This window comes from Oncorhynchus mykiss, chromosome 9 (genome assembly GCF_013265735.2).
Source record: "Oncorhynchus mykiss isolate Arlee chromosome 9, USDA_OmykA_1.1, whole genome shotgun sequence".
Taxonomy (NCBI): domain Eukaryota; kingdom Metazoa; phylum Chordata; class Actinopteri; order Salmoniformes; family Salmonidae; genus Oncorhynchus; species Oncorhynchus mykiss.
In genome coordinates, this window is record NC_048573.1 from 29,308,726 (window position 1) to 29,328,816 (window position 20,091).

General features: G+C 44.0%; 1 protein-coding gene across 4 annotated transcripts in view; it reads left to right on the top strand.

Annotated features, from left to right (window-relative positions):
* rbpjb (recombination signal binding protein for immunoglobulin kappa J region b) overlaps nucleotides 1-20,091 on the top strand; it is a 92,227-nt gene that overhangs the window by 60,599 nt on the left and 11,537 nt on the right. For 2 of the 4 annotated variants that reach the window (XM_036987790.1, XM_036987792.1), the window contains exons 3-7: nucleotides 13,971-14,066; nucleotides 16,251-16,416; nucleotides 16,787-16,961; nucleotides 19,512-19,652; nucleotides 19,829-19,941. In XM_036987790.1, the coding sequence (XP_036843685.1) occupies nucleotides 13,971-14,066; nucleotides 16,251-16,416; nucleotides 16,787-16,961; nucleotides 19,512-19,652; nucleotides 19,829-19,941 (691 nt within the window). Of the gene's footprint in view, nucleotides 1-12,878; nucleotides 13,471-13,970; nucleotides 14,067-16,250; nucleotides 16,417-16,786; nucleotides 16,962-19,511; nucleotides 19,653-19,828; nucleotides 19,942-20,091 lie in introns of those variants that run through there. The other 2 variants (XM_036987793.1, XM_036987791.1) reach the window with 2 other exon arrangements.

The following is a 20,091-nucleotide window of genomic DNA, read 5'->3' on the forward strand; positions in this document are numbered from 1 at the left end:
GGACTGTTGTGTATTGACATTCACATTGCAGTGTACAGCTTTACCAGGATTGGGGATCAATGAAATGGGGTAACAGTCTACTCAATCCCCCATGATATTTTTTCGCAACGTCCTCCTCAGAGTTATCAGACTCAAACATCCACGCAGTGTTGTTTTTCCTCTGGAATAGTGTTCAATACACATCGTTTGACATTAAATGTGGCTCAATTCACAGTTGTTTCAGAGTCCCGCAATAAGAGCTACAATGCTAATGTTCTCTGGGTGTCACTGAGTAGACTGATACTCCATGTCATTGATCCACAATCCATAGGTAATGCTGTGCAGTGAAATAAGTATGCCCCCAATGCAATTCTAAAGTATAATACATCCAGTGTGATTTCAAAAGATTTGTCAAATTAACAAATTGTCTTTTGTTGATTTTTATATAACATTCCAACCTCGTTTAGCATGATTATGGCATAATTCTACTATTTGCATAGGTTTGCATCACTGTCACTGACATACTTTTATTTTGAAGGCTAACCGCCAAGTCCACTATTGTGGCTAATCCTTATTTTGGCTAGCTTCACATAGATTGGTCCGACCACCATTAATCAAATAAGAACTGTCTTATAAATTAGGGTTATTTTATATGATGACACCTAGCTATATAGTTTGCTAGCTAACTATAGTTACTGAAACCGATTGGCGTTTTGCTATGTTTCTGGGGAAGAACATTGTTTGCATCCATGAGCTAGCTAGCTTTTTTTATGACCAGCACTGTAGGTGCGCGAGACAACTTTACTAGCATTATGGCATACGTATCGATGAATCTTTGTGACATATGAAATACGAGTGATTGTGTAATAACTATGTAAAAAATGTATGAACGTGTTAAATTATTATGTGGCGTGCAGTCATATTCCGGTCCTGATTGTTCAACAAGCTTATTTGACTCTTCAAATAGTGTTATTTGGCCTCCCAGGTGGCGCAGTGGGGTAAGGCACTGCAATGTAAAAAAATATTCTTAGTCTAATTGATAAATAACACACATGCTGTCAATAAATCTCCCCTGAAACTTGAATATTTTAGCCTTACAAGGTTATAGATAAACATGTTGTTAGTTACCTTCCTTTGAAGTAGCCTACTTTATCAGTTTGATCCCTGATTAATTGAATTAAGGAATTATTTTATAAAGACAAAGGTTTTGGTTGTAATTGTAGTGTTGCACTATTTTAAAGTCTACGAAGGGTGGCCAACCATCCCCCAGGAGAACTTGTGTTTCAAGACAGGCTTGATTATGCAATGAAGCTAATAGGCAGAGTGTAGCCATGTTGGTCTGATTCTCTTCCTCTCTTATCATCACCCAGTGCCTGGGCTTACCTCCGTTGTACCCGCACCCCACCATACCCCTGTCTGCGCATTATGCCCTGAATATATTCTACCATGCCCAGAAATCTGCTCCTGTCATTCTTTGTCCCCAACGCTCTAGGCGACCAGTTTTGATAGCCTTTAGCCGCACCCTCACACTACTCCTCCTCTGTTCCGCGGGTGATGTGGAGGTAAACCCAGGCCCTGCATGTCCCCAGGCACCCTCATTTGTTGACTTCTGTGATCGAAAAAGCCTTGGTTTCATACATGTCAACATCAGAAGCCTCCTCCCTAAGTTTGTTTTACTCACTGCTTTAGCACACTCTGCTAACCCCGATGTCCTTGCCGTGTCTGTATCCTGGCTCAGGAAGGCCACCAAAAATTCTGAGATTTACATCCCCAACTATAACATTTTCCGTCAAGATAGAACTGCCAAAGGGGGAGGAGTTGCAGTCTACTGCAGAGAGCGCCTGCAAAGTAATGTCATACTTTCCAGGTCCATACCCAAACAGTTCGAACTACTAATTTTAAAAATTACTCTCTCCAGAAATAAGTCTCTCATTGTTGCCGCCTGCTACCGACCCCCCTCAGCTCCCAGCTGTGCCCTGGACACCATTTGTGAATTGATCGCCCCACATCTAGCTTCAGAGTTTGTTCTGTTAGGTGACCTAAACTGGGATATGCTTAACACCCCGGCAGTCCTACAATCTAAGCTAGATGCCCTCAATCTCACACAAATCATCAAGGAACCCACCAGGTACAACCCTAAATCTGTAAACAAGGGCACCCTCATAGACGTCATCCTGACCAACTGGCCCTCCAAATACACCTCTGCTGTCTTCAACCAGGATCTCAGCGATCACTGCCTCATTGCCTGTATCCGCTACGGATCCGCAGTCAAACGACCACCCCTCATCACTGTCAAACGCTCCCTAAAACACTTCTGTGAGCAGGCCTTTCTAATCGACCTGGCCCGGGTATCCTGGAAGGATATTGACCTCATCCCGTCAGTTGAGGATGCCTGGTCATTCTTTAAAAGTAACTTCCTCACCATTTTAGATAAGCATGCTCCGTTCAAAAAATGCAGAACTAAGAACAGATATAGCACTTGGTTCACTCCAGACCTGACTGCCCTCGACCAGCACAAAAACATCCTGTGGCGGACTGCAATAGCATCGAATAGTCCCCGCGATATGCAACTGTTCAGGGAAGTCAGGAACCAGTCAGGAAAGCAAAGGCCAGCTTCTTCAGGCAGAAATTTGCATCCTGTAGCTCTAACTCCAAAAAGTTCTGGGACACTGTAAAGTCCATGGAGAACAAGAGCACCTCCTCCCAGCTGCCCACTTCACTGAGGCTAGGTAACACGGTCACCACCGATAAATCCATGATTATCGAAAACTTCAACAAGCATTTCTCAACGGCTGGCCATGCCTTCCTCCTGGCTACTCCAACCTCGGCCAACAGCTCCGCCCCCTGCGCAGCTACTCGCCCAAGCCTCTCCAGGTTCTCCTTTACCCAAATCCATATAGCAGATGTTCTGAAAGAGCTGCAAAACCTGGACCCGTACAAATCAGCTGGGCTTGACAATCTGGACCCTCTATTTCTGAAACTATCCGCCGCCATTGTCGCTATTACCAGCCTGTTCAACCTCTTTCATATCATCTGAGATACCCAAGGATTGGAAAACTGCCGCAGTCATCCCCCTCTTCAAAGGGGGAGACACCCTGGACCCAAACTGTTACAGACCTATATCCATCCTGCCCTGCCTATCTAAGGTCTTCGAAAGCCAAGTCAACAAACAGGTCACTGACCATCTCGAATCCCACCGTACCTTCTCCGCTGTGCAATCTGGTTTCCGATCCGGTCACGGGTGCACCTCAGCCACGCTCAAGGTACTAAACGATATCATAACCGCCATTGATAAAAGACAGTACTGTGCAGCCGTCTTCATCGACCTTGCCAAGGCTTTCGACTCTGTCAATCACCATATTCTTATCGGCAGACTCAGTAGCCTCGGTTTTTCTGATGACAGTCTTGCCTGGTTCACCAACTACTTTGCAGACAGAGTTCATTGTGTCAAATCTGAGGGCATGCTGTCCGGTCCTCTGGCAGTCTCTGTGGGGGTGCCACAGGGTTAAATTCTCGGGCCGACTCTTTTCTCTGTATATATCAATAATGTTGCTCTTGCTGCGGGCGATTCCCTGATCCACCTCTACCATTCTGTATACTTCCGGCCCGTCCTTGGACACTGTGCTATCTAACCTCCAAACGAGCTTCAATGCCATACAACACTCCTTCCGTGGCCTCCAACTGCTCTTAAATGCTAGTAAAACCAAATGCATGCTTTTCAACCATTCGCTGCCTGCACCCGCACGCCCGACTAGCATCACCACCCTGGATGGTTCCGACCTAGAATATGTGGACATCTATAAGTACCTAGGTGTCTGGCTAGACTGTAAACTCTCCTTCCAGACTCATATCAAACATCTCAAATCTAAAATCAAATATTTCGCAACAAAGCCTCCTTCACTCACGCCGCCAAACCTACCCTTGTAAAACTGACTATCCTAACGATCCTCGACTTCGGCGATGTCATCTACAAAATAGCTTCCAATACTCTACTCAGCAAACTGGATGCAGTTTATCACAGTGCCATCCGTTTTGTTATATTTGTCACCTTATACCACCCACCACTGCGACCTGTATGCTCTAGTTGGCTGGCCCTCGCTACATATTCGTCGCCAAACCCACTGGCTCCAGGTCATCTACAAGTCCATGCTAGATAAAGCTCCGCCTTATCTCAGTTCACTGGTCACGATGGCAACACCCACCCGTAGCACGCGCTCCAGCAGGTGTATCTCACTGATCATCCCTAAAGCCAACACCTCATTTGTCTGCCTTTCGTTCCAGTTCTCTGCTGCCTGTGACTGGAACGAATTGCAAAAATCGCTGAAGTTGGAGACTTTTATCTCCCTCACGAACTTCAAACATCTGCTATCTGAGTAGCTAACTGATCGCTGCAGCTGTACATAGTCTATCGGTAAATAGCCCACCCTATTTTACCTACCTCATCCCCATACTGTTTATATTTATTTAGTTTTCTGCTCTTTTGCACACCAATATCTCTACCTGTACATGACCATCTGATCATTTATCACTCCAGTGTTAATCTGCAACATTGTAATTATCCGCCTACCTCCTCATGCCTTTTGCACTCAATGTATATAGACTCTATTTTTTTCTACTGTGTTATTGACTTGTTAATTGTTTACTCCATGTGTAACTCTGTGTTGTCTGTTCACACTGCTACGCTTTATCTTGGCCAGGTCGCAGTTGCAAATGAGAACTTGTTCTCAACTAGCCTACCTGGTTAAATAAAGGTGAAATAAAAATATTTAAAAAATATGGGGGGACGGGACAAGTGACTTGAGCTTTCGGTCCTACTTGCTCTGAGGATGCATCACCATGAAGAAAATTACATATCAGGTACCCATGATGTAATTTTGTTGGTTCAATACAATAACCAAAATAGATTTTTTGTTTCAAACTCAAGGTGTCGTGATAGCTGACACCGAATTTGACACCCAAAGTTTTTTGGAAAACGTGGTCGCATAATTTTTGAAAAATATATTTGACTCTAATTCTGTTTCCAAAACTTTGTATCTTCAGTTCTTCCAGTAGATGTGTTTTTGTGAAATTTTCAGTGTAAAGTTGACTTGTTAAACTTTGAAAAACAAATGGTATTTGTTTGGCATACATTTTAAAGTAAGCAATCTGAGTCTCAGCGTAATGCCGTTGCTGTGGAATTGCCACTATAATACTAACTATCATAATAGTAATGAGAACCATCTAAGCTTATCATTTCTTCACTGAGATAAAAGTAACAAGTCTTGAATGAAATCAAAGATTCGATGTTTAAAAGAAGATATCAGACACATTTCAGTGTAATTGTTTTTATTGACTGCATAGACTGCTCACAGTTCAACAGGGGTTGTCATGCATGGTAATGATTAGGGATGGGATGTTGTTAAAGTGAGCTGTTTTCCATCCCTCTCTTGGATGTCTGTAGCGGTCAGGCTAGTTAGTGTGTATGAAAATAAAATAAAGGGTTGAGGACAGGATACTGAGGTCACAGCAGGGGTTTAGTCCAATGGTCCTTTTGCTCTGTTGGTCAGCCAGCCTGCAGAGAGAGTGGAGGATTGCCTGACCATGACCGCCCTCTCCAGTCCATGGTTTTAGGGAGGGGTGTGTGTGTGTGTGTGTGTGTGCACCTTGCCATTCCTGACTGTCTCTATTGCTGAGCCTTTGGAGCTCCCTGAAGAGCACGTGAGTGTTTTTTAAAAATGTTTGTTTACGCGTGCCGCTCCAAGGGGGAAATGAGGGGTTGTGCATTCACTGGAACACACAAGCGTCGTATTGGAGAGGACCTTTTTGATCTCTTTCCCTCTCCATTCATGTGCTGCCAGTCCCCTGGATTTCATTGGCCTCTCCATTTGTCCAGGCCTTATGAGTGCCCAGATAAAAATGACATGCACAAAACACATGTTACTGACGATCGGGAACACGCAGAAAGACGCTGGTTATTTCAGAGTGTGTGTGTGTGTGTTTGTGTAGCCGAGGTTGTGTTGCAGTTAACCCCGAGTGTGGCCCTGTTGATTTTTAGTTTGGCAGTGACGAGGACAGCTAAAAGCCCGGGTCCTCCACGAGCTGCTAAAGACAGCTACGTTTTGGGTCCTTTAGGGCCCCACTGTCAGCCAGGCTGTCCTGCTGTTCAGATGGAAAATACAAGGCAGTACACAGCTGGAAAAGCTGCCTGGTTTAGTTGCTTTGGAGAAGGCTTATGTTTCGGGGGAAATGCCTTCGACAATTGGGCTCATTCTGAAAATCAGAAGCTGTGATATAAATGCTGTAAGATATGAATCCATCTTAGACTTACAAGTAGGCTATATGAATGTAGGGATCATTTATTATATTTGACATTTTAGCAGACACTCTTATCCAGGGGCAATTAGGGTTTAGTGCCTTGATCAAGGGCAAATCAATAGATTTTTCACCTAGCCTGCTCGGGGGATTTCTGAACATTTATTTGTTGTTGTGATTTTAATTGACATCATCACAAATGAAGTTCACATCGGGGGGGAAATTAAAATTCTTTAACAGCCTATTCTCAGCACACAGTGTCTTAAAATCAATAGAAGGGGATATGCAGACTGAAGTGAGAAACTGTCAATGTTTTCATTTAACCCAAGCTCCTGGGTTGAGAACGCGCGTAATGTCCCCTTTGTGATCCAAAGGGTTGCGCACTAATGGGGGTCTAATACTCTAAATTGAGCTGTGTGTGTGTGTGTGTGTGTGTAAGCGTGCCTCTCCCCTAGCTGCAGATCCACAGGGGGTCTGGGTGAGACGCTGTGACAGATGTACTGGACAGATGCCTGTCTGCTCTACTTTGCCCTGCTGCAGCTGTAGCCCGGCTTAACCTAACACACACACAATTACTGACCCCCACTTTGCCCTTTGTGTTATCTGTATAGCTCCCTCGCTCTCTCCATCAGTGGTACACAAAGTAATATCCCTATTGCTTGTTGGTTTTCCTGTCATATAGCTCACTGTTGCTTGATGAGTCTGTGACTGTTGGATTGTTTAAACACCATGCCTTGTTTTCATTGCGTGCCTAGTTTTGCTGTCCAGTATTCTCCTATTCAGTTCTCCTTTTGACGTGCTATCTAGTGTAGTTGTGTGCCTCACGTCTTGTTGCATGCCTCTTTTGTTTGTGTGTTGTTGTGCTGCGTGTCTTGGTCATCTCTCATCGCGTGTGTGTTTTTGCGTTTGTTTTATAGAGTAGCCTGTGTGAGAAGCCTGTGTGTACTGTGTCTCACTGGGGCACATATCTGTCACTTCCTCTCTCAAATCAGATGACTCAGGTCATGTAGTCCCCCCACCCCTCTCGTTCTTCCTCTGTGTGTGTGTGTGTGTGTGTGTGTGTGTGTCCATCACACAGTTTTTTTAAATAGCGTGTTTGTGTGTGTGACCTTGTGCGTGTGTATAGGAAGTTTAGTTGGAGCTGTACCCTGGCCAGTGTGGCCGCTCTGTATTCGGGATACTCTCATTTCTCCTTACAACTGTTAGCTGCTCTTCTCAGGAAACATGGCCCAGACAGACAGAGGCTGATGTGTAATTAACTACTCAACAGTTCTCCAATAAAGGGGAGCAGGGAAATACACAAAGTGTGTGTGTGAGAGAGAGAGAGAGAGGGTGAACATTGTGTGTGTGTGAACGCTGGGTGAACTTGGCCCTGTGCCGCCTGGCCCCCTTCAGGAGTGTGAGAGATGAATGGTGCCTACCCCACACACAGAGTACTGAACGCCCTACGACGGCAACCACATCTCAACCATCACCCCTCATCCAGGACGGCTGCTGCGAACTTGGACCACTTCTGAACCAAGAACATTTTTAAACATGGGACAGCTTTCTATCTATAGGACCAGCCATTTGTAACCAGGTTTGAAATGCATTCAAACAGTTCATTGGTTTTTGACCAATGCTACTCCCAAGCAAAGAGACTTCGAAATGAATAAGGATCTCTCTGTGAAGATCTGTTTTTGGAATAACCCAGGGCCTTTTCTTGCTTTAACTTTAACTCTCTCTCTGTCTCTCTGTCTCTCTGTCTCTGTGTGTGTTAGAAAATAGCCTGTTTTTAACGTTTGGATGCAGGGATGTGTTAGTGGTTTTCTGTCAGCATACATGCTGCAGCAATCTCTATCTTTTCCTTTTTCTTCTCTGTCTCTCTCTCTGTCTCTGTGTGTCACATGAGTTTCACAGGGCAGCAGCCATATTGGTGAGGTGGCAACAACATACTCCATGACCCACACACCTCATGAAAATTCCAATTTAACCCACACACTTCCTCAAAAGTGAAATCTGAAACATTCATTTCCTCCTTGCCCCGGCAAGTCAAGGTACTAGGTACAAACACATCCGACCAACAAGCAAAACTGGCTTCACCGATATGGCCGCTCAAGTCTTTATACCTCTATTCTCCTAGAATTTGTCGCTTAGGCACAGATCCAGGATCAGCCTACCCTCCACATATCCTAACCGGGACCATTAAGTGGAGAAGTGTGAAACTGACCTCTACATTTAAAGTATGCTCATGAGCTGGCCCTCTCTGAGCTGGATTTGTCTGAGCTGACTTGAGTGGGTGGTGTATGTAGGCATCTGTCCTAAGCCATAAGGGAAAGTGGTATCTACCATCCCACTATCAGATAAGAGGGGCAATGTTTGCTTTTTGTCCCCCCCTCACTTTTGATTTGAAATCACTATCGCCCACTAATGCGTTTGTACTTTTAGCAGATTCAATGTGTTTGAGCTAGTAATGTATCAATATTTATTTAAAAATAATTGCTATGACATAGCCAGTGAATATATGTATGTATGTATGTACAGTGCCTTGCGAAAGTATTCGGCCCCCTTGAACTTTGCGACCTTTTGCCACATTTCAGGCTTCAAACATAAAGATATATAACTGTATTTTTTTGTGAAGAATCAACAACAAGTGGGACACAATCATGAAGTGGAACGACATTTATTGGATATTTCAATTTTTTTAACAAATCAAAGACTGAAAAATTGGGCGTGCAAAATTATTCAGCCCCCTTAAGTTAATACTTTGTAGCGCCACCTTTTGCTGCGATTACAGCTGTAAGTCGCTTGGGGTATGTCTCTATCAGTTTTGCACATCGAGAGACTGAATTTTTTTCCCATTCCTCCTTGCAAAACAGCTCGAGCTCAGTGAGGTTGGATGGAGAGCATTTGTGAACAGCAGTTTTCAGTTCTTTCCACAGATTCTCGATTGGATTCAGGTCTGGACTTTGACTTGGCCATTCTAACACCTGGATATGTTTATGTTTGAACCATTCCATTGTAGATTTTGCTTTATGTTTTGGATCATTGTCTTGTTGGAAGACAAATCTCCGTCCCAGTCTCAGGTCTTTTGCAGACTCCATCAGGTTTTCTTCCAGAATGGTCCTGTATTTGGCTCCATCCATCTTCCCATCAATTTTAACCATCTTCCCTGTCCCTGCTGAAGAAAAGCAGGCCCAAACCATGATGCTGCCACCACCATGTTTGACAGTGGGGATGGTGTGTTCAAGGTGATGAGCTGTGTTGCTTTTACGCCAAACATAACGTTTTGCAATGTTGCCAAAAAGTTCAATTTTGGTTTCATCTGACCAGAGCACCTTCTTCCACATGTTTGGTGTCTCCCAGGTGGCTTGTGGCAAACTTTAAACGACACTTTTTATGAATATCTTTAAGAAATGGCTTTCTTCTTGCCACTCCTCCATAAAGGCCAGATTTGTGCAATATACGACTGATTGTTGTCCTATGGACAGAGTCTCCCACCTCAGCTGTAGATCTCTGCAGTTCATCCAGAGTGATCATGGGCCTCTTGGCTGCATCTCTGATCAGTCTTCTCCTTGTATGAGCTGAAAGTTTAGAGGGACGGCCAGGTCTTGATAGATTTGCAGTGGTCTGATACTCCTTCCATTTCAATATTATCGCTTTCACAGTGCTCCTTGGGATGTTTAAAGCTTGGGAAATCTTTTTGTATCCAAATCCGGCTTTAAACTTCTTCACAACAGTATCTCGGACCTGCCTGGTGTGTTCCTTGTTCTTCATGATGCTCTCTGCGCTTTTAACGGACCTCTGAGACTATCGCAGTGCAGGTGCATTTATACGGAGACTTGATTACACACAGGTGGATTGTATTTATCATCATTAGTCATTTAGGTCAACATTGGATCATTCAGAGATCCTCACTGAACTTCTTCTGGAGAGAGTTTGCTGCACTGAAAGTAAAGGGGCTGAATAATTTTGCACGCCCAATTTTTCAGTTTTTGATTTGTTAAACATTTTTGAAATATCCAATAAATGTCATTCCACTTCATGATTGTGTCCCACTTGTTGTTGATTCTTCACAAAAAAATAGTTTTATATCTTTATGTTTGAAGCCTGAAATGTGGCAAAAGGTCGCAAAGTTCAAGGGGGCCGAATACTTTCGCAAGGCACTGTACATATAAGAAGTAAGAAAATTTCAGCGAGACAACTCAAAGGTGAAATCCATTAATGCCAAGGTAATGGAATTCATTGCCTTTGGCAATCAACTGTTCTCTGTCGTGGATGATGTTGGCTTTCGCCGACTGGTCGAGCACCCCGAGCCCCGGTACACACCAAGTAAGCTCTATTTTTAAGACGTTGCCCTACCGGAGTTACACAGTATTGTTGAAACGCACATCCATGAGCTTCTTGCTAGGGGCATCACTGCTATTAGCTTCACGACTGACAATTGGACCAGCAGTGTCAGCTCCATGAGCATGCTGAGTCTGACAGCGGAAGTCGTACTGAGGAAAGCCGTATAGCATGCTCAAGAATGTGCTGGTTCTCATACCGTTGCTGCCATTTCAATAGCATTTGAGAACATGTTTGAAACTTGGACACACTCCTAGCTCCATTTGAACAACTGACTTGAGAAATACGCTCATCAACTGCGTCTGCAGCAGAAGTGATACCCTGTGTCATGGCATTGAAACACCTGCTCAACAAAACTGCCAACACAGACCGTGGGGTTAAAACTCACAAAAGTACTCTACTCGAGGCTGTGAACAAGTGATTCGGTGGCATTCTCTCTGAGCCTCTTTACTGTGTTGCGACCATGCTCGACGCTAGGTAGAAGGACCGCTACTTCGATGCAGACAGGGTTTACGTGAAATGTTGACAGTTGGATAAGATGGAAACGGACACAGTGAACAGTGCACACTGATGAAGAGGACCCACGACAGAGGAGGCCACGGACAGACAGCTGAAACTTCACTGCTTGCCGTGTATGATGAAATCCTGGTTGAGAATGAAATGACTGAAGAAATGAACAACGAAACAGCACAGCGAGTAAGTGAAAGAAATAGGTTTTGATATTACTTAACTGTTTTACTGGTAATGGAGACATACATATATGCCAACAAAATGACTTTTTTTGCGTGTGTGTGTTTCAACTATTTAACTTTACTAGAATGCTTAAAAGGCCGCTAAAATGTTTCGTATCGGGTTTTTTTTGGCAAGGAAAATTCCTGAGTATCGGCCAAAAATATCATATCGATGCATCCCTAATTTAGACCGTTTGGAAGTTTTATTTTCCTCTGCTTCGAAGTGCAGTGTGGGTAGAAAAAGTGATTGTTGTCCTCATGAAATTATCAACTTTTCTCTGTATATCTTACAATGGCCATACACACTAATTGTTTAGAGCAAAACTAGTGCTGATTGTGAACCTGAACAATCAAAATAAAATCTAGCCTAAGCCCTGATCAGCTGGTAGGTATAGCCAGATGAGTCCTGTCTCAGGCAGTTGCTTAGGTGACTTTATTTTGGTAATAAACAAATCAAATCTAATATTGGCCAGCCATTTTACAAACATTTGAATGCTGACGCTGAACACGGCCTGCGGTGGTCAGCGTGCGAAGCAACACAGTGTTTGACTAGGCTGCTGATATCGACTGGGTTGTTAAGCATGCAAAATGACTTGTTGATCAGTGAAACGGTGACATGCTTAGTTCGACACTGAAGGAGAGGACGCAGCAGTTGTCACAAAATATATAAGTCTTTTCGGGAAAGTAGATTGAAAGTAATATTTGCAAAACATTTGAGTGAACCGGTGATTCGTAATATTTTAGTCGTTTTTAATAACCGATCATGCATGCTACGTTTGGATTGGTTTGGGGTCCCACGGACCGACGCATTCGCGTCCAAAACAGGGACCGATGTGTATCGGTGAATCGCTCCATCCCTACTGTAAGCATGACATCATCATGTGAGGCACTGAGCGAGCGTGTTCCTCTGTAATCAGTCAGGGCTGTGGGCTCCAGGGTGGGCCAGGGGTCAGGAAGTGTGTGTATGTGCGTGTGTGTGAGGGCACGCCCAATGCCCAGTCTAGAAATATCAGTGAAGGGGATCACCATAGCATCAGATGATTATAGGCGCTGCTGAGTAGTATCCATTTTGAACTCATTAAAAGAAAGGAAAATAATTTGAATCAAATGCTGCTGGATTTAGACTTGGCTTTGCTTTGGACTATGTTCTCTCTCTGAACTTCTTTCTCTCCTTTCTATCCCTCTCTCTCTCTCTCTCTCTGGCCTAGCCCTTTCCACTATGGTTTCGTGAAGTGCAGTAACCTGTGGTTCCACCCCCTTGTTCTCGCTCTCTCGCTCCCTCCCTCCTTCGCTCCCTCCCTCTCTCGTGTCTCAATGGGGCCCTTTGCTTTCCATAACAAAGGCTTCATTCTGTAGCTAGAGGACTCCTGATATCTCCAGTAGTGATAAGTATATTTTTTGTCCTAATCTGTTGTGGTCTAGTACTGTCTTTTTGTTAGCGAGGGTCATCTACTTTAAGTGCTGCCTGTTTTCCCAGTAGCCTACTTGGTGTGTGAACTGCTGACTGCTCATAACTTGCAGATGATCGCTCCATCCCTACTAAGCGTTGACACATCAACCGGGATTAAGGGACAGGGCAATTTAATACTCGCTATGGACTTTCTTCCCTCCTTACTAGCACTGACTTTGTTGGGAAAGAATGTACTTACTGTGATATGTGGTTGTCCCAACTAGCTATCTTTAGATGAATGCACTAACTGTAAGTTGCTCTGGATAAGAGTCTTCTAAATGTCCAAAAAATGTAAATGGGAAGGCCTGTCCAACCCATGCGTGTGGCAGAGTGGAGCAGAATGTAGAAGTGTGTGTGTGTGTGTGTGTGTTCCACGGAGCACCCGGGCATGTCAGGTGTCACTGACATCTGTGCAAATGGGTCCGTTCTTTAGCTGTGTGCTTCTCAGCTAGTACACACACACCCACTCTTGTCACAAAATGTTGCCACTATGTTGAGCAAGCTCTCACACACAGGGGGTGGATTATTGCGATTGCGGGGTTAACGTAAGGACTTAACATTCCAAAAATATTGAACTTTTTTTTTTTTTTGTGTGTGTGGGGGGCCGGCATGAGAATGTTTTTGCTTAGTTGACAAAAGTAATTGGAGCACGGACCTTGCAACATTTTGACACAAGATGTGGATTCTTTGGTGGTGAGCTCAGGGCTTTAGTGTTTTTTCTTTTTCCCTCTCCTCTCCTCTCTTTCTTTCCTCTCTCTCTCCTCTCCTTCCCCCTCATTAAGCACTATCCCTCTGTGCCTCCCCCCTCCCGCCCCCAACTCAGCCCAGCTGGAGAGAACATAGCTTGTTGCCCAAAGTGTGCGTGTGTGCGCGTGTGTGTGTGTGTGTGTGTGTGTGTGTAAGCAACATATCCTTCAGCACACCAGAGAATTGGCTAGTCAAAGTGGAACTTGTACGCTTTTCTTCCTCATCCCATGTTCCTACCTCTCTATGTTTCAGGTGTTAGTTTTAGTGACCCCAAGTTTTCATATGTTCCAGTTTTTTAGTCTCATCTATTTTATCTTTGTCGCGTCTGTCATTAACTTTTTATGTGAATGGATGAATAACAAACCTCTTTCTCTCGCTCTTCTCTCCTTCTTTCCGTCTCTCTCTTTCTCTCTCCTCCCCTCTCTTTCTCTCGCTTCTCCTCTCAGGGAAGCGATGCGGAATTACCTGAAGGAGCGAGGCGACCAAACTGTCCTGATCCTGCATGCAAAAGTTGCACAGAAATCTTATGGCAATGAAAAAAGGTAACCAACCACCACTTAGCCTACACACCGCTTTCCATACTCTCCCGATTTCCCACATACCTCACACATTCCATACCTAGAAAGGCATGTTGAAGAGTTCCCGGTTTCAATTTAATTTGTGGGTTAATAGTATGGACTAAAAGGCAGTAGAGAAAAAAGCAAAGCCACATTCCAATGTGTCTGTGTGTGACGTTAGTGTTTTGGCCTCTCAGGCTTTCCATTTCCCGCCGCGGGTCAGACGGGGAAGTGAGCATTTAAGTTCTCTGCAGGGCACATTCAGGTGAAGGCCATAGAGACACAGGGGTTAGGGGTGTAGGGCATAGGGAATAAGAGGTTAAAGTGTAGATGGCAAGGGGATGGTAAGGTTAGGCAGGTAGGGCACATTCTTGCCCCCCAGACATGTAGGGTTAAAGGGTTGGGGAGCACACTGAGGTAAGTAAAGGGTAATGAATTGAGAGAAGTGGGTAAGATGTTGCCTAGTCGTTGTAGGTTGGGTTAGAATGGTGGAGTGTGTGTGTGTGTGTGTGTAGAGAGTAATTCAGCTGTACTTAATATGGTCATCCTGGGTGAAGTAAATAAATAGATATAGGGAGTTAGACAGACTGAAAGGGTTTGAGCTCTGGTTGCCATTACACCAGGACTATCTCTTAGTAAATCAGGAGCTCTCAGCCAACACTGAGACACCTCCGAGGTTTGGAGCACGAGAGAGGAGGAGCAGGTGTGTGTGTGTGTGTATTAAATAGAGGAATTCCTCCACTCTCCGTGCTCCTCTCTGGTTAAAGTTGCACTGACTGGGGCCCCGGGGTCGAGATGTGAGCGAGGCCCATTTTGGGGTCTGACCCGTTGTAGCAATGCACCCAGGGATACATCAGACCTCCAGTCATTCCAGTTTTCATAATCGGTCACAAAGCCTAATATACAGGACATTTTACCACTTATTCATGAACTATTGGAGTTATTTACTTAGTCTCTACAGTTTGACTCAACTGTAATGCATCTGTTTAGTCCCTGTGGTTCACTCACTGGAACAGGTCCAACTTCCAACATGAGAAGTGTATGCTGGTGTTGCGTGGATGATCACTGTTACACAATCATATAGTCACACACACACATTTGTGAGTTAGGGTTTGATTCTCAACAGACCAAACCGATTTTTGGGGTCAGCTCACTGGGTGTGTGTGTGTCCCTCTGTATAAGGAAGACCTGTCCAATACATGGCATAGCTGTGTGTGTTCACAGTGTGTGTGTTGATACACAAAGGAGCTCTGAGCATGAAGGAGTTGCGTGTGTGTATTTTGCCTGCGTGCTTGTATTCACAGGGGTTTTCCTCCGAAAGCTCCATCTCCTTTTTTCTCTTCTCTGTTGTAGGAGTTGAAAGTAGACATCACTCTCACACAGACTTGTGTTATGTGTCACTCACCTCATCAGACGAGACACACAGTCTCATTTGACAAAGTCATATCGAGAGCAACATAGGCTGCCGACTTTCCTCTTTTCCTCACAAGCTCCTACAAATAAAGCACTTTGGTTTGGTTGAAGAGTCATCTAAACTAAGTATGGGGGATTTCTTTAAAATAAAATAGGGGAATTTATTATAATTTTTTTCTGAAGTGACATGACTTTATAAGATGCCGCCGAGGACCACTTTGAAAACGAGCGTTGTAATTAATACTTTCAAGTGATATCCTCTGGGTCCACATTGTACATTTTGTTTTATATGTCTGTTACCCAAAATAAATTAAATTCAATAGCAAACTAGTAAAAGTGTTGTTTTTGGCATCTCTATTTTTCTCCTGACCTGTCTTGCTGATAGGCTGAGGTACTGGCTAAAATGCAAGTTCTTGTCAGATTACAGCTCGCCAAATGGGTTATTGTAATAACATTTCACCTCCCCCCCCCCCCCCCCCCCCCCCTTGAATTAAACAAAGTTTTACAGGATTTAAGTAGATGTTTTGCCAAGTTGTCTGTCACGCAAAGAAATCGACTGACACTTTATTCCCAGTGCAATGCACTGTATTTTGATACCACAGCGCCATCTAGTGGCAGAAAGTGAAACATGGAAAAAAATGTCTAGGCTGTTCCGTTATGTCTGCGTAAAGTCATCATATTAATAATTTGGTGTGTGTGTGAAGCCTGGGCAGTGGTGTGTAGTTCAATTATACTGATGGTTTTGTGTGCGTGCAGGTTCTTCTGTCCTCCCCCGTGTGTGTACCTGATGGGCTCTGGCTGGAAGAAAAAGAAGGAGCAAATGGAGAGAGACGGCTGCTCGGAGCAGGAGTCTCAGCCCTGTGCATTCATAGGTATAGGAAACTCTGACCAAGAGATGCAGCAACTCAACCTAGAGGGAAAGGTAGGGTGCAGCACACACAATTCTTTCCTTCACTTTTACTCTCTCACTTCCTTCCTCTCAACCTCTCACCCCCCCTCTCTCGTTCACATGCTCACACACATGACACTATTACTCTTTGTTTCTCACCTTCTGTCTATAATTATTTCATAATAATAACAAATAGTATCTATGTCACACACACACTCAAATAGACACACGCTCAAAACAGTGCCTCGCACTATCTGACAACCGTTGCTTAATCTCACACACACACACACACACACACACACACACACACACACACACACACACACCAAAGCAAATACTAACCGGTGCCTGCCATTCCTAAATAAGCCCATCTTTCTACTCCCTCTCCATCCCTCCCCCTCAGAACTATTGCACAGCCAAAACCTTGTACATATCAGACTCCGACAAGAGAAAGCACTTCATGCTGTCCGTCAAGATGTTTTACGGCAACAGCACAGACATTGGCGTCTTCCTCAGCAAGAGAATCAAAGTAATCTCCAAGCCCTCCAAAAAGAAGCAGTCCCTGAAGAATGCAGATCGTGAGTCACACACAACACACAGGCGGACGCACACACACACTACACTTTACGAACCAGGGCTGGGTTCAAATACTATTTAGAGTATTTAAATGACTTTCAAAGACATTTCTTTGGAAACATGTATATTAGAACGTATTTGGAAATACACTTGGAAAGTATTGGCATTTATTTGAAAATAATCAAAAACACAGACAAGTGTATTATCAAATACACATATTGAAATACTCCCATGCATTTGAACCCAGGTCTGTTTGGAATTTGAAATAGTGCATTTTAGGAATAAGTATTTGAAAATATACTGAACAAAAATATAAATGCAACAATTTCAAAGATTTTACTGAGTTACAGTTCATATAATGAATTTAGTCAACTGAGATAAATAAATTAGGCCCTAATCTATGGATTTCACATGACTGGGCAGGGGTACAGCCATGGGTGGGCCTGGGAGGGAATAGGCCCACCTACTTGGCAGCCAGTACCACCCACTGGGGAGGCAGGCCCAGCCAATCAGAATTATTTTCTCCCCACAAAAGTGCTTTATTACAGACAGAAATACTCCTCAGCACTTGCATTTATATTTCTGTTCACTGTACAGTCGTGGCCAAAACTTTTGAAAATGACACAAATATAAATTATCACAAAGTCTGCTGCCTCAGTTTGTATGATGGCAATTTGCATATACTCCAGAATGTAATGAAGAGGGATCAGATTAATTGCAAATCAGTCCCTCTTTGCCATGCAAATGAACTGAATCCCCCAAAAACATATCCACTGCATTTCAGCCCTGCCACAAAAGGACCAGCTGACATCATGTCAGTGATTCTCTCGTTAACACAGATCACTCTGTCATGCTGATTGAGTTTGAATAACAGACTGGAAGCTTCAAAGTGAGGGTGGTGCTTGGAATCATTGTTCTTCCTCTGTCAACCATGGTTACCTGCAAGGAAACACGTGCCGTCATCATTGCTTTGCACAAAAAGGGCTTCACAGGCAAGGATATTGCTGCCAGTAAGATTGCACCTAAATCAACCATTTATCGGATCATCAAGAACTGCAAGGAGAGCAGTTCAATTGTTGTGAAGAAGGCTTCAGGGCGCCCAAGAATGTCCAGCAAGCGCCAGGACCGTCTCCTAAAGTTGATTCAGCTGCGGGATCGGGGCACCACCAGTACAGAGCTCGCTCAGGAATGGCAGCAGGCAGGTGTGAGTGCATCTGCACGCACAGTGAGGCAAAGACTTTTGTAGGATGGCCTGGTGTCATGAAGGGCATCAAAGAAGCCACTTCTCTCCAGGAAAAGCGCTACCATCAGTCCTGTGTCATGCCAACAGTAAAGCATCCTGAGACCATTCATGTGTAGAGTTGCTTCTCAGCCAAGGGAGTGGGCTCACTCACAATTTTACACATCCTCCGAGAGCAACTTCTCCCAACCATCCAGGAACAGTTTGGTGATGATCAATGCCTTTTCCAGCGTGATGGAGCACCTTGTCATAAGGCAAAAGTGACAACTAAGTGGCTCGGGGAACAAAACATTGATATTTTGGGTACATGGCCAGGAAACTCCCCAGACCTTAATCCCATTGAGAACTTGTGGTCAATCCTCAAGAGGCAGGTGGACAAACAAAAACCCACAAATTCTGCAAGAATGGGCTGCCATCAGTCAGGATGTGGCCCAGAAGTTAATTGACAGCATGCCAGGGTGGATTGCAGAGGTCTTGAAAAAGAAGGGTCAGCACTGCAAATATTGACTCTTTGTATCAACTTCATGTAATTGTCAATAAAAGCCTTTGATACTTATGAAATGCTTGTAATTATACTTCAGTATTCCATAGTAACATTTGACAAAAATATCTAAAGACACTGAAGCAGCAAACTTTGGAAATTAATATTTGTCATTCTCAAAACGTTTGGCCACGACTGTAGTTTTAAATAGCAGGCTATATATAGGAAATTATTAGGAAATACTTTCATATAAAATTTGGGAAACATTTGAAAATACTCATATGCCGGTAATACTTATTTAAATAACAAAAAATCAAATACGCAGGTCTGCTATACAAACACAATCTACATGTCAATATCACTCATAAGGCCCTGCTCAAATGCTTTGAAAAGGCATCCTTCCCTCCTCCCCTCATTGAGGTTACCATTAATCTAACATGACTCTGTTAGGTGAAATTGAGGGTTCCAATATACATCGTTCACTATCTTATCATTGTACATTAGTGATTACGTCAAGGGAGGAAGGAAGGAGGCATCTTTTGAAGTACTCTAACAAATGCTGATCTCTACCCTTCACAATGCCGTTATTGCTCTTCAGAGGGCGCAACAGAAAAAGGAGAAAAAAAAAACAGATGACAACCGAGGCATGAAAATGACCCAATGTTCAATATTGTCAAATACCTGTAGTGTTTGTTTTGCGGCCGTTTTCTGCCCTCTAATCACACTTCTTATCGCCCAGTCATTTCGTCTTGCGGTGATGGGGACATGTTTTGGGGTTGTTCCATTTTAGTGTGGTCTCTTTATCTCTCTCTCTGTGTGTCTCTCCTACTGCAGTGTGTATTGCATCGGGGACCAAGGTGGCCCTGTTCAACCGGTTGCGGTCCCAGACGGTCAGCACGCGCTACCTACATGTGGAGGGGGGAAACTTTCATGCCAGCTCCCAGCAATGGGGTGCCTTCTACATCCACCTGTGTGAGTCTCATACACACACGCGCAAGCACGCGCCCATACCTGTATTCTCACATTTCTCACACACACACCCACTCAATTCTTAATCAATCCTATACGCTCTCTCATATACACACATACATTTACCGTAGCCTGAATGAAATGTTGTGTGACCTTATCTCATGGGTTGTGTTTCCCAGTGGATGACGAGGAGTCTGAAGGAGAGGAGTTCACTGTGAGAGATGGCTATATCCACTACGGACAGACGGTCAAACTGGTCTGCTCTGTCACCGGGATGGCCCTGCCACGACTGGTACTACACACCACTTTTTTACTTTGGTTTCTCGCCCCCCCCCCCCCCACCTCTTTCAATTCATGTCACATAACTCTTTTTTGTTGTTGTTGTATTTTATATATTTTGTCTTTATGCATGTCAAATTATCTCTCTTTCTGTCGTTATTAC